At 43.0% G+C, this 14,088-nt stretch overlaps 1 protein-coding gene across 1 annotated transcript in view; it reads right to left on the reverse strand.

Annotated features, from left to right (window-relative positions):
* The window catches only part of LOC115128466 (anosmin-1-like), a 63,612-nt gene that overhangs the window by 24,588 nt on the left and 24,936 nt on the right, over positions 1–14,088 (reverse strand). Inside the window, exons 3-4 of the mRNA XM_029658326.2 lie at positions 2,042–2,104; positions 1,426–1,648 (exon numbers count right to left, since the gene is read on the reverse strand). Coding sequence (XP_029514186.1) covers positions 1,426–1,648; positions 2,042–2,104 — 286 coding nt within the window. The remainder of the gene's footprint in view (positions 1–1,425; positions 1,649–2,041; positions 2,105–14,088) is intronic.

Below are 14,088 nucleotides of genomic sequence, written 5' to 3' on the forward strand. Positions count from 1 at the left end.
GGCTTCCAACACTCTTCTCAGCAAACTGGATGCAGTTTATCACAGTGCCATCCGTTTTGTCACTAAAGCACCTTATACTACCCACCACTGCGACTTGTATGCTCTAGTCGGCTGGCCCTCGCTACATATTCGTCGCCAGACCCACTGGCTCCAGGTCATCTACAAGGCCATGCTAGGCAAAGCTCCGCCTTATCTCAGCTCACTGGTCACGATGGCAACACCCATCCGTAGCACGCGCTCCAGCAGGTGTATCTCATTGAGCATCCCCAAAGCCAACACCTCATTCGGCCGCCTTTCGTTCCAGTACTCTGCTGCCTGTGACTGGAACGATTTGCAAAAATCGCTGAAGTTGGAGACTTTTATCTCCCTCACCAACTTCAAACATCAGCTATCTGAGCAGCTAACTGATCGCTGCAGCTGTACATAATCTATTGGTAAATAGCCCACCCATTTTCACCTACCTCATCCCCACAGTTTTTATTTATTTACCTTTCTGCTCTTTTGCACACAAATATCTCTACCTGTACATGATCATCTGATCATTTATCACTCCAGTGTTAATCTGCAATATTGTAATTATTCACCTACCTCCTCATGCCTTTTGCACACATTGTATATAGACTCCCCTTTTTTTCTCTACTGTGTTATTGACTTGTTAATTGTTTACTCCATGTGTAACTCTGTGTTGTCTGTTCACTCTGCTATGCTTTATCTTGGCCAGGTCGCAGTTGCAAATGAGAACTTGTTCTCAACTAGCCTACCTGGTTAAATAAAGGTGAAATAAATAAAAATAAATAAAAAATGGTCCAAGGCTGTCAGCAGCCTGAGAGAGTCAGTGTGCTGCTGACAAACACAACTGAAGAAGATCCAGCTTCCATCTCCTGGCCCAGAGGCACCGAGAGTCTTCTCTCGCTCTTCCACAATGGGCTGTGCGCTCTCCTCTTCTCTCTGAACATCCACCTCAGGCAGTGCCATTAAATCAGTTTTACTGGAGGTCTCCCTCCCTCTCTCTCTATGCATCTGTTCTTTTGTGAGCCTAAAGCAGATTTAGAACAATTTCACACACTGGATGTATCATAAAATACAGCATGTACAGAATGTGGAGACAAAGAAACTCAAGTGAAATATTGGTCTATTTTGAATCAAATTAAATGTATGGTTCACTGCATAGCTAAATGGATTTTGCAGCACTACTAGTGAAACTTGGTATATCGTGCATACACAAACACTTACACTAAAAAGGCATAGCCTTGCTAAATAATAACAGAAGATGATTTACAATATTCAAGGAAAAAAGTTACGGCGCTGAAAGCTACTGCTTCATTGGAATAACTGAATCTGACAAAGGTCTGTGTACAGTAACTAGCGTTAGTGTTGTACCCAATGATGTCACATACGGCGCCTGTACAGTACGTGTCATTGTACCTTTGTAGAGGTTCTTGGGGGTCTGACAGGTGTGTCCGCAGCCATTGGAGCAGCACTTTTTGACAGCGGAGCACTCTCCATCCTCCTCACAGCTCTCCACGCAGGCTGCAGCGAAGCCACTGGCCTTCTCAGGGGCCGAGCAGTCCCCCTGTTTCACCCCTTCTACAGACTTCAGGAACTCACAGCTAGTCAAACACTCATAGTGCTTCTTGGGAAAGAGGGGCTGGAGGGTAGATTGGGACGAGGAGGTAGGAGGAGGAGAAGGGGAGGAAGAGGACAAAGAGGACGAGGTAGGAGGGGGAGGAGGAAAGGCAAATTAAAAATGTGTGTCAGGTGACTTGTAGCGTTGAGTGTGCCAGTGCTTGAACAGGCAGGTCAGCGAGCTAACAGGGTTTGTCCTGTTTACATTGAACCTGATGACTAATTTGAGTGGTGAGTAAGTTAAACAGCTTTGATTCAATCTTACACGGAGTGCCATTACATTACATTACATTACAGTAGAGAGAAAAAAAGAGCCTCCACTTTACTTTGCTTGACGCTCTTCGTTCCCTCAGACTTTCCCCACTCCAGAGGGAGCACTCAAACTCAGAGGCGGTGGCAATAGTGACATACGTACCTCACATAAGTCCTGGCACTGATTTTCCTTCAGGTCCCAGGATTCCTTGCAGGGCTCCAGGCACTATGAAAGGGAGAAGGAAGGGTGTCAATGCTTCAAAGAGTCAGCCACATTAAAGAGCTTAGTGTGAGCGAAGCCTGAGAGGGTGCTATCTCTCGCTCTCCCTTGCTCTCTTTCTGTCTCGCTCCCTCTCTGACTGCCAAGCACCTCACACATGGTACACACCACAATCAGCATTCACACCTCTTTGTCACAGAATCCCCACATACTTTCAAAGAACATCAACAATTTTCTACAAAAGAAGGTAACAGGCCTAGGGCCAAAGCGGATTCGTTTCAGAATAGAGCACAGTCGCTGTGACTCCCAAAATCCACTCAATAGCTATCATTTTTTGTCTGGCTCTTCTGCCCTTGACAAATTCCTTACAAAAATGCATCAGCATAAACCCCAACCCCCCCTCACCAGCTCTCTCCACCACCTCATGTCTGAACCCGATACAGCCTCTCTACCGCCCTCTCTCCCTCCCCACCGCTTCCAGTTGTACACGGAGAGGATGGTTAATAGATAATACACCCAGTTAAAATGTTCTTGGGATTCCCTTTTCAAACATGTGGAACTTATTTAGTGGATGATTGGCGCAGGCGCGGGATCAAAGAGGATCCTAGAAGAGACTGCAGGGCAAGTCGTTTAGCCCAACATATCGGATGAAGAATTTTAAATGAAAATACACCAATAATGGACAAATTCCTCTCGCTGTAAATACAACCACTCGCCCTCAACTAATCAAACTCAATAAGGCTAAATGTAATAAAACATGAAAGTTCATGCATGTCCAAGGGAATCAGGCATCAGATGCCACCGCAGAAAAAGGGGCATGTGTTCAGAACCTTCATAGGATAGAGTAGCTGGAGGCTGATGTGTTCCGGGTGCTGCTAGCTGGCTGCTACAGAACCAGTGGTACTGCTATAGCCAGTAGGAGAGTCTCCCAGAGAGGAACCACTGCTGGGCTGCTGCTTCTGGGCAGCCACTGGGACAGGCCCAAACCACAGTGACCATTCGGCCCCATTCAATTTAGGCTCTCTGACCCAGCTCCAATACAGAGACCCAGCAGCTAACTGTCAGACTCCACCACCGCATTCCTCGTATGGGAAAGTCCAATATGTTGGTCAGCAGGGGGGAATCATCTTTGATGAACCAGAGATGGAGACCTTCCGTGAGAGGAGAAATGAGAGCTAGGTAGTGAACTTCTGGCCAGAGCATTCTGGATGTCTCACGTCAATCTCAGAGAACATTACCTATTAGATATATATAGAGAGACAGAGTCATTCGATGAGCGTAAAACAGTATGTGCCCATGTTTTACTGATATGGTACAGAGACACTTGCATGAGAATAAGATTGTCTTAAAAGGCAACATAAGAAATTACACCTTAGTCAGAGAGCTGTGTTTATGTGTCTTTAATCAGCTCATTAGCAGCCTCTGTTTTTATTATGCCATTGCCAGTGAAAAGTTGACTTGCTTTTTATGGAGTGCGTAGGGCAGGCACATGTTGAAGTGTAAACCTGGCTTCTAGGAGGAACATGGCGCAATCAGGGCCCTACATTTGGGTTGCCTGACAGTTCTCAATTACACACTGTGGTCTCGCAGTTAAAACTTGCTAAGCTCGGTCTCGCTTTTCCACTCCACTCCACTCCACTCCACTCCACTCCACTCCACTCCCACGGAGCGGGTTTGAAAGAAGATCATCTGGACACTGAAGTGTTAAGGAGGAGATACAGGACTGAGAAAAGGGAGACAGGAGGCAGTAGGGAAGCAGTAGTTCATATTTCCCCTAAAAACAAGTATAGGCTATAGTATGTGATGAGCAGGAGTTCAGAAAGAACCCCTGGAGATTCAAAAGAAACCATTGTGGGTTCCACAGAATTACACAGTGGGAAAAACTGAAATAAGAGTCTTGCAATGTCACTATCCCCACATACTGCATGGGAATATGATTTGATGAACACCTACAGTACATGTAGTAGCACTAAATGGGCAGCCAGTCTTCCTTCCAGAGAAACCATGCTGACACATTGAGGTGTTGAGGCAATGGCTTTTGCTCCAGCAGTCTCACTAGTCTAAAGGAACCTCTGCCAACAGACATGGCACATGCCAAAGGCCTAAAATCCCCTCTACAAATCACTGAGCATACACATGTAAGCTGCGGAATCAAGCCAATTTTCCCAATGAAAGATCTTGTGAGCATGGCAATGAATGCATTCCAGTGGTTGAAGAAATTTTCCCAATGAAAGATCTTGTGCATTTGAGCATGGCAGGAATTAAGATGGAATGCATTCCAGTGGTTGAAGAAAGGCAAGAGAGATGTTTTTTCGAATTACAAATTGGGATCAGTCTTTGCACTCCCCTTTATGCTTCATCACAATTAGATCTATAGGGAAAGTGAAAATGGATTGAGTGAGTCTTTAACATGGGGTTGAACCATTACTGAAGAAAAATATAAATGCAACATGTAAGGTGTTGGTCCCATGTTTGATTAGTGGAAATAAAATTCCAGAAATGTCCCATACGCACAAAAAATATTATTTCTTAAATTTTGTGCACAAATTTATTTACATCCCTGTTAGGTGAGCATTTTATCCTTTGTCAAGATAATCCATCCACCTGACAGGTGTGGAATATATCAAGAAGCTGAAAACAGCATGATCATTACACAGGAACACAAGTGCACCTTGTGCTGGGGACAATAAAAGGCCCCTCTAAAATGTGCAGTTTTGTCACACAACACAGTTGAGAGTATGCAATTGGCATGCTGACTGCAGGAATGTCCACCAGAGCTGTTGCCAGGGAATTTAACGTTCATTTCTCCATCATAATCTGCCTCCAATGTTGTTTAGGAGAATTTAGCAGTACGTCCAACCAGCCTCACAACCACAGACTGTGTAACCACGTCAGCCCAGGACCTCTATTTCTGGCTTCTTCACCTGCAGGATGGTCTGAGACCAGCTAACCCAGGGGTGGACAACTCCAGTCCTTGAGGGCCTGATTGGTGTCACACTTTTTCTCCATCCCTAGCAAACACAGCTGATTAATCAAATTGCATTCTAAACTGAAGATCTTGATTAGGAGATTATTAGAGTCAGGTGTGTTATTTGGGGCTTGGGCAAAACTGACACCAAATCAAGCCATCGAGGACCAGAATTGCCCACCCCTGAGCTAACTGGACAGCTGATGAAACAGTTTGCAGAACCAAAGAAAGTTTGTGCAGACAGTCAGAAACCGTCTCAGAGTAGCTCATTTGCATGCTCATCGTCCTCAGCTGGGTCTTGACCTGACTGCAGTTTGGGGTCGTAACCAACTTCAGTGGGCAAATGCTCACCTTCGATGGCCACTGGCATGCCGGAGAAGTGTGCTCTTCACTGATGAATCCTGGTTTCAACTGTACCGGACAGATGGCAGACAGCGTCTAAGGCTTCGTGTGGGCGAGCGGTTTGCGGTCAACGTTGTGAACAGAGGGCCCCATGATGAAGGTGGGGTTATGGTATGGGCAGCTACGGACAACGAGCACAATTGCATTTTATCGATGGCAATTTGAATGCACAGAGATACCGTGACGCAATCCTGAGCCTCATTGTTGTGCCATTCATCCGCCGCCATCACTTCTTGTTTAAGCATGATAATGCACAGCCCGATATTGCAAGGACACAATTCCTGGAGGCTGAAAATGTCCCAGTTCTTCCATGACCTGCATACTCAGACATGTCATTGAGCATGTTCGGGCTGCTCTGGATTGACGTGTACGACAGCGTGTTTGAGTTCCCGCCAATATCCAGCAACTTCACACAGCCATTGAAGAGGAGTGGGAAAATATTCCACAGGCCAGAATCAACAGCATGATCAACACTATGCGAATGAGATGTCGCACTACATGAGGAAAATGGTGGTCACACCAGATGCTGACTGGTTGTTTTCTGACCCACACCCCTATAATTTTTAAAGGCACTATCTGTGCCTTAAACAACAGATGCATCTCTGTATTCCCAGTCAAGTGAAATCCATAGATTAGGGTCGAATGCATTCATTTCAATTGACTGATCTCCTTATATGAACTGTAACGAAGTAAAATCTTTGAAATTGTTGCATGTTCCATTTATATTTTTATTCAGTGTAGGAGATCTCAGCTGGGCAGAGACAACATGGAAGGGAAGGCGGGTAATTGGGATAGACATGCTGCATCTGTCTAGTTAACCTGGGTGCCAGCCTGAGATGGTGTTGAAGCTAAAGTCTGAGACTGGCATCCAGGCTAACATATGTTGGCATAACAACACCACATGAAAATGTTCTATGATGCATAAACATGCAAGTTAGTACACTAAATGATGTTGAATTGAACTGTTCTCATTCCCAGATGTATACAAGGACTTTGGCTATTGGTTGAGGCCAGAGCTCCACCAAAGCAGTTGGCTGTAGCAGTTTCCCAACAAAAGCATTTGTGCTCCCGACTCTCCCTTTGTGTCCTTATCGTCCTTCCAAAAAAGTGACACATTCTGCATGGGTAAGTAGGACCAGCCTTGGAGCCCTTTCACTCCCCATTTCACGCTGTAATAAAACACAGCAGTTGTTGCACTGTGGAGCCCTGAAAGGCTTTCTGTGGGGCCGATGTGAGAGTCAGGGACTGAATGGCTGCCAATGCGACAGCACCATCCTCACTTTGTCACAGCGAAGGGGAAGAGGGGGGTAAGACAACTCGGCTATGTGTGTGTGTGTGTGTGTGTGTGCGCTTGTGCATCTTTGAACTTCCACTTCCCCAGGCGGCTGGGGTAGGGGCTCGCCGGTTCTCGGTCCAACGTAAAAAAGACTCACTTCCCAACGGGGACAGCTGAAAAAACAAACTCTGTCAAAATGTATTGTATAAAATGTCACATAAAGTGTTTTGCTTCAGTTAATGAAGTGTGAACCGCTACCAGTCGAGATTGCCTCGGGCTTCACAATATGCACTGCAGACATAACAAAAGGCATGAACATCATTCATGCTAATGTATTACGTACAGGAGACATTTTCCCATACCGCCTGAGCATATTTGTACAATCATAGGGCGGGTTTAGGAGAGATGAGTGGTTTTCCGACGACAAGCTATGATTCCTTCATTTCGTTACCATACTGCAATCCATCAAATAATTTGCTATTTTATTAGGATCCCCATTAGTGAAAGCCGCAGCTCCTTTTCCTGGGGTCCACACAGAACATGAAACATGACAGAACATTAATAAACAAGAACTGCTCAAGGACAGATCTACAGTGAATTGTGTAAGTATTCAGACACCATGACTTTTTCCACATTATGTTACAGCCTTATTCTAAAATTGATTCAATTGTTTTTTTCCAATCAATCTACACACAATACCTCATAATGACAAAAAAATAGTTTCTAGAATTGTAGAAAATGTATTCAAATATTTTAAAAAGTACTGTGTTGAAACACCTTTGGCAGTGTTCACAGTCTTGAGTCTTTTTGTGTATGAGGCTACAAGCTTGACATACACATATTCTCCCATTCTTCACTACAGATCCTCTCAAGCTCTGTCAGGTTGGATGGGGAATGTCGCTGCACAGCAATTTTCCGGTCTCTCCAGAGATGTTCGATCGGGTTCAAGTCCGGGCTCTGCCTGGGCCACTCAAGGCCTGACTAGTCTCCCAGTCTCTGCTGCTGAAAAACATCCCCACAGGATGACGCTGCCACCACCATGCTTCACAGTAGGGATGGTGCCAGGGTTCCTCCAGAAGTGACACTTGGCATTCAGGCCAAAGAGTTCAATCTTGGTTTCATCAGACCAGAGCATCTTGTTTCTCATGGTCAGTGTCCTTTAGTTGCCTTTTACTGAGGAGTGGCATCAGTTTGGGCCTCCTTTTACAAAAGGCCTGATTGCTGCAGAGATGGGAGAACCTTCCAGAAGGACAACCATCTCCACAGAGGAACTCTGGAGCTCTGTCAGAGTGACCGTCGGGTTCTTGGTCACCTCCCTGACCAAGGAAGAGTTTTGGTGGTTCCAAACTTCTTCCATTTAAGAATGAAGGCCACTGTGTTCTTGGGGACATTCAATCCTGCAGAAATGTTTTGGTACCCGTCCCCAGATCTGTGCCTCGACACAATCCTGTCTCAGCGCTCTACGGAGAATTCCGTAAACCTCATGGCTTGATTTTTGCTCTGACGTGCACTGTCAACTGTGGGACCTTAGACAGGTGTGTGCCTTCCCAAAACATGTCAAATCAATAGAATTTACCACAGGTGGACTCCAATCAAGTTGTAGAAACATCTCAAGGATGATCAATGGAAACATGATTCACCTGAGGTCAATTTCAAGTCTCATAGCAAAGGGTCTGAATACTTATGTAAATAAGGTATTTCTTGATTTGTTTTGAAAAAATGTGTAAAAACCTATTTTTGCTTTATCATTATGGGCTATTGTGTATAGATTGATGAGGGGAAAAAAGTATTTTATCCATTTTAGAATAAGGCTGTAACGTAACAACATGTGGAAAAAGTCAAGGGTCTGACTCCTTTCTTAATATACACACACACACTTAAAAGCAGCACACATAGCCTACATATCACACAAAATATCTAGGTCAGATACTGGAGTGACGCTGTGCCGTGGTGTTAATTTATCTGTTGTTGTTTTCTTACCAGGTTTGCTGTTCATTTGAGCAATATGAGATGGAAGGGAGTTCCTTGCAATAATGGCTCTATATAATATGGTACGCTTTCTTGAATTTGTTCTGGATTTGGGAACTATGAAAAGACTCCTGGTGGCATGTCTGGTGGGGTAAGTGTGTGTGTCAGAGCTGTGAGTAAGTTGACTATGCAAACTATTTGGAATTTTCAACACATAGTTTCTTATAAAAAATAAGTGATGCAGTCAGTCTCATCAACTCATAGGCAAGAGAGCATGCCTAGTATTTAAATTAGCCTTCTGATTACAACTAAGAGCAAGATGTGCCACTCTGTTCTAGGCCAGCTGCAGCTTAACTAGGTCTTTCTTAGCAGTGTGGTGTCAAAAAGCTTTATTACGGACAGACCTCTCCCCATCTTTAAAACCACTGAATCTACATGTTTTGACCATGACAGTTTACAATCTAAGGTAACGCCAAGTAATTTAGTCTCAACTTGTTCAACAGCCACACCATTCATTACTAGAGATTCAGCTGAGGTCTAGAGCTTTGGGAATGATTTGTACCAAATACAATGCTCTTAGTTTTAGAGATGTTCAGGACCAGTTTATTACTGGCCACCTATTCCAAAACTGACTGCAACTCCGTGTTAAGGATTTCAAATGACTTCATTAGCTATGGTTGCTGACGTGTATATGGTTGAATCATCAGCATACATGGACACACAGGCTTTGTTTAATGCCAGTAGCATGTCATTGGTAAAAATAGAAGGGGAAAAAAGTAGAGGGCCTAGAGAACTTCTCTGCGGTACACCACACCCTACATGTTTGACAGAGATGCCTTTGAGTTCTATTAGATAGATGGCTCTGAATCCACGACATAGCAGAAGTTGAAAAGCCATAACACAAGTTCTCAACAACAGGTTATGGTCAATAATATCAAAGGCTACACTGAAAACAGTACAGCTCAAACAATCTTATCAGTCGTTTGTGTAGTATATGTTGAGTGTCCTTCTCAATAAGCATGATGAAAGTCTATTGTCAATTTGTTTACAGAGAAATAGCATTGTATTTGGTCATACACCACTTTCTCCCAACAGTTTGCTAAGAGCTGGCAGCTAGCTGATTGGTCTGTGGTTAGAACCAGTAAAGTCCGCTTTACCACTCTTGGGTAGCAGAATGACTTTGGCTTCCCTCCAGGCCTGAGGACAAAAACCTTCCTCCTAGACTCAGATTAAAATATAGGACAGATAGATGGAAGTCTACTGTGTATGGCCACTCCTAAGTTGTCGATGTCTAGTGTGCCTGTCCCACACTAACTTTGCAAAATTCTAACTTACAATGCTTTTCTTTCATTATTCGTTTTTTATGCATGAATATGATGGCTCACTGTTCGTTGTTGGCATTTCCCGCTTAAGTTTGCCCACTTTGCCAATGAAGTAATCATTAAGATAATTGGCAACATCAAATGGTTTTGTGATGAGTAAGCCATCTGATTAATTGAAAGATGAAGTTGAATGTCTTTCTGCCCATAATGTCATTTAAAATATGCTAAAGTGTTTTGATCATTGTTCTTGGCTTCATAACACAGTTTCTTATTATTATTGCTAAGTTTAGTCGCATCATTTCTCAATTTGCAGTTGAGTCAGGTGTGCATCCAGACTTATTAGCCACTCCTTTCGCCCCATCTCGTTCAACCATACAGTTTTTCAATTCCTCATCAATCCATGGAGCCATAACAGTACTAACAGTCAGTTTCTTAACAGGTGCATATTTATCAATAATTGAAAGCAGCAATTTCATAAATTCATTAAGTTCAGCATCTGGATGCTCCTTATTAAATCACATCAGACCAACAAATATGTTTTACACCCTCCACATAAGAGTCACAGAAAACTTTTGATGATCTCTATTTTAGGCCCCACTTTTGGAACCTTGGTTCTCCTAGATATAGCCACTATATTGTGATCACTGCATCCAATGGGTACGGATACAACATAATATTTCTACACATGAATAACCAACCCCCCCCCCTCCCATCTATCCCATAAAGGAAAAGATGGCTGGGGCCAGTAGAAACTGTCGATCATGGTCCTGAAGTTTAGCGTCAGCTTGGCAATGCGGTGGGGATATTTACAAGGCATGTCTGGAGTCCCTGGGAGTGTGCAGAGCTGCAGCAGGAGTGACCAGACTCCTCTGGGATAGAGTGATAGGGAGGGGCTCTCCGTTGATCACACGCTGTAAATATCACCTATCTATTCTGCTGCCCTGGCACTTTTCATGCACACCACCAGACTCAATTACTCCAGCGGCACTTGATAGACGCCCCGCTCATATTTATCGACCCACACAGAAGCTACCACTGGTCACCAGGACCTACTCTGGTGTTGCGGTTAAAGTGCTCTCTTTTTAATCTCTCTCGCTCTCTGTATATCTTTCTCCCCCTCGGTCTCTTTCTCTCTCCCTCCATCACTCCCTTGCTATGAGCACCATTACTCTTAATGGTTCCCTACATCCCTCCTCATTCTTATTCATGGCAGAAGGCCCACTTCAAACTGCATTAGATAATTCAAAGTCAGCTTGATTTACACTGAACAAAAAAATATAAAAGCAACATGTAAAGTCTTGGTCCCATGTTTCATGAGCTGAAAAAAAAAATCCCAGGACTTTTCCATACACACAAAAAGCTATTTTCTCTAAATGTTTGTGCACAAATTTGTTTACATCCCTGTTAGTGAGCATTTCTCCTTTGCCAAGATAATCTATCCACCATCCACAATGCCACAGATGTCTTAAATGTTGAGGGAGCATGCAATTGGCATGCTGACTGTAGTATAGTCCAACCGAGCTGTTCCAGAGAATTGAATGTTAATTTCTCTACTATAAATTGCTTCCAATATCTTTTTAGACAATTTGGCAGTACGTCCAACAGGCCTCACAACCGCAGACCACGTGTAACCACGCCGCCCCATGACCTCCACATCCGGCTTCTTCACCTGCAGGCAGGGGGGTGCTGAGGAATATCCCTGTCTGTAATGAAGCCCTTTTCTGGGGAAAAACCAATTTTGCTCGCCAGTGGGTGGACCCTATGCCCTCCCAGGCCAATCCCCTGCCCAGTCATGTGAAATCTATAGATTAGGGCCCACATCCATATTCAAGTAAAGTGTTTGTTTTCTACCATGTCCACCATGTCCAAGAAAACATTCAAAAAGTGAATTCTGTGACATATTTGAAATGAAAGAATTAAAGTTGTACATCTGGTGAAGATTTGCCTGTCATGTGATGCACTGGGAGTATCAAAACAAGCTGAGGTCAACAAATCAGAACAGTTTAAACATATTTCATCGAGTGTTGAGTTGTGATGTGAATAAGTAGAAAGTGGTACGTTCTAAAGGCTTTCCAATATGTTATTGACTTGTCATTAACTTTCGTAGGAGAAAAGTGTGGAGTGATTTACGGTGATTAATAAACAATAAAGTTCAGTGTACCTTCCACATTGTTCTTTCAGTGGACTGGGAGTAAGATGAGGTGTGGTCGTGCATAGGACTCTCCGGTTGTCTCTCTCTCTGCGCTTACAGTAAACCAACACAGGTGCTGGTTTGGAAAAGCAGTTGAGGCATGCTGCCACACTAGGGTGTGTGAGTGGATTATATATTTCAAGGTTGGAGGAGGAGACCGATGAACTGAAGTGCTCAAACTTGAAACATGGTTCTACATCCCTCTCCCCAGCACACAAACACACCTTTTTATCACAATTCATGTCCTGGTAGGACTCAAGAAAACTCAGACTTCAAAGTCCATCCCATGGGTTTGTGTTGGTTATGGTGTTTACCATGGATGACATGACTCATGTCACCATATGCCCTCTCATTAGTTCACAGAGCAAGGATAACACAGACATGGCTCTTCTCAATGTCTGTCATATAACAGACTAGGGGAGGAAAACCCATCTGGTTTCCATCTCTCTCTCTTCCTATGGAGATCGTCAACTCCTTTCATAAGGCCCTTGGTCTTTATCTCAAATCTTTTCCAAATGTCATTTATCAAATCACTTGCTATCTGGGGAATTACATTTGAATTCAAATTACTTTTTGACTGCATCCCTTTTTATTTAAACAAAACTTCCCAAACATTGTTTTCCCGTGGAAGAAGTGGTCAGAAAGTGCCTTTTTGGACCTAAATGACAAAACCTTCAGGAGATAAAGGTGCTCAAAGTGTAGCCAGTTAGCATACCAACATACCATGAGACATCCATGTCTTCTTCACTGGAAAATATCAAAATGGTTGGGATTGATATCATTTAAAAACTTAGACAGGGTTGTCAAACTAATTTATAATTTCTTGAAAAAAATGATGTAAATGATCTAAAAACACAAACTTGGATTTCATATTCGCATATGGCGTATCTTAAACTATCCTTCACATCATCTGCGGTTGTGTTGTACCGACCAACGATTGAGACGCCATGCTTTTGAAGAGGGGGGGGGTCATTTCAATCATATTCATAGACTGAACCTGTCCCTTCAGACCACTGCAATTTAGCTGGTACACCGTTGAAATGTACATTTAAACTTCTAGTTAGTACCACAAAAATGTAACAGATATTTCCATTCAAGTAAACATTCTCTGATGTGTGGACTTCCAACCATCTTTGTTGTACCATTTGAAAGTTGACATTTAAAAATTGTATTCACATTTTAGTACATTTATCAGCCAAAACATGACACCCACCCTGTATTCAAGAGCATAGCGTACACAACACAAAACCCTTAGATGATATAAAAGTAGGGTCTAAGCTACAACATATGTTAATATCTAGGTCATATTGGGGATTTACATTAAAAAAGGTCGAATAAATAACAATTTTCAGTCAAATAATTTTTCCCACCAGAAATGATAAAAAATAGTAAGACAACCCTGTCTGTAAGCATTTAAATGATATCAATCCCAACGATATCAATCCCAACCATTTATATTTTCCAGGGAAGAAGACATGGCTGTCTAATGCTATGGTGGGGTATGCAACATGGATAAACGTTGAGCACCTTTATCTCTTGAAGGTTTTGGCATTCAGGTTTAAAAAGTCCCTTTCTGGTCATTTCTACAATAAGCAAATATGTATGGAAGGTTTCAGTCAAATCAAAAGGTGAGCTGTCAAAAAGGGATTGAATTGAAATAGATTTACTCATCTACCATTTGTTGGGAGTCATAAGCTGTCAAGGCATAACGCAATTAAAAAAATAAAAAATAAAAAAATATATTTTTTATTTCACCTTTATTTAACCAGGTAGGCTAGTTGAGAACAAGTTCTCATTTGCAACTGCGACCTGGCCAAGATAAAGCATAGCAGTGTGAACAGACAACAGAGTTACACATGGAGT

This window comes from Oncorhynchus nerka, linkage group LG1 (assembly GCF_034236695.1).
Source record: "Oncorhynchus nerka isolate Pitt River linkage group LG1, Oner_Uvic_2.0, whole genome shotgun sequence".
In the NCBI taxonomy this organism is placed as follows: domain Eukaryota; kingdom Metazoa; phylum Chordata; class Actinopteri; order Salmoniformes; family Salmonidae; genus Oncorhynchus; species Oncorhynchus nerka.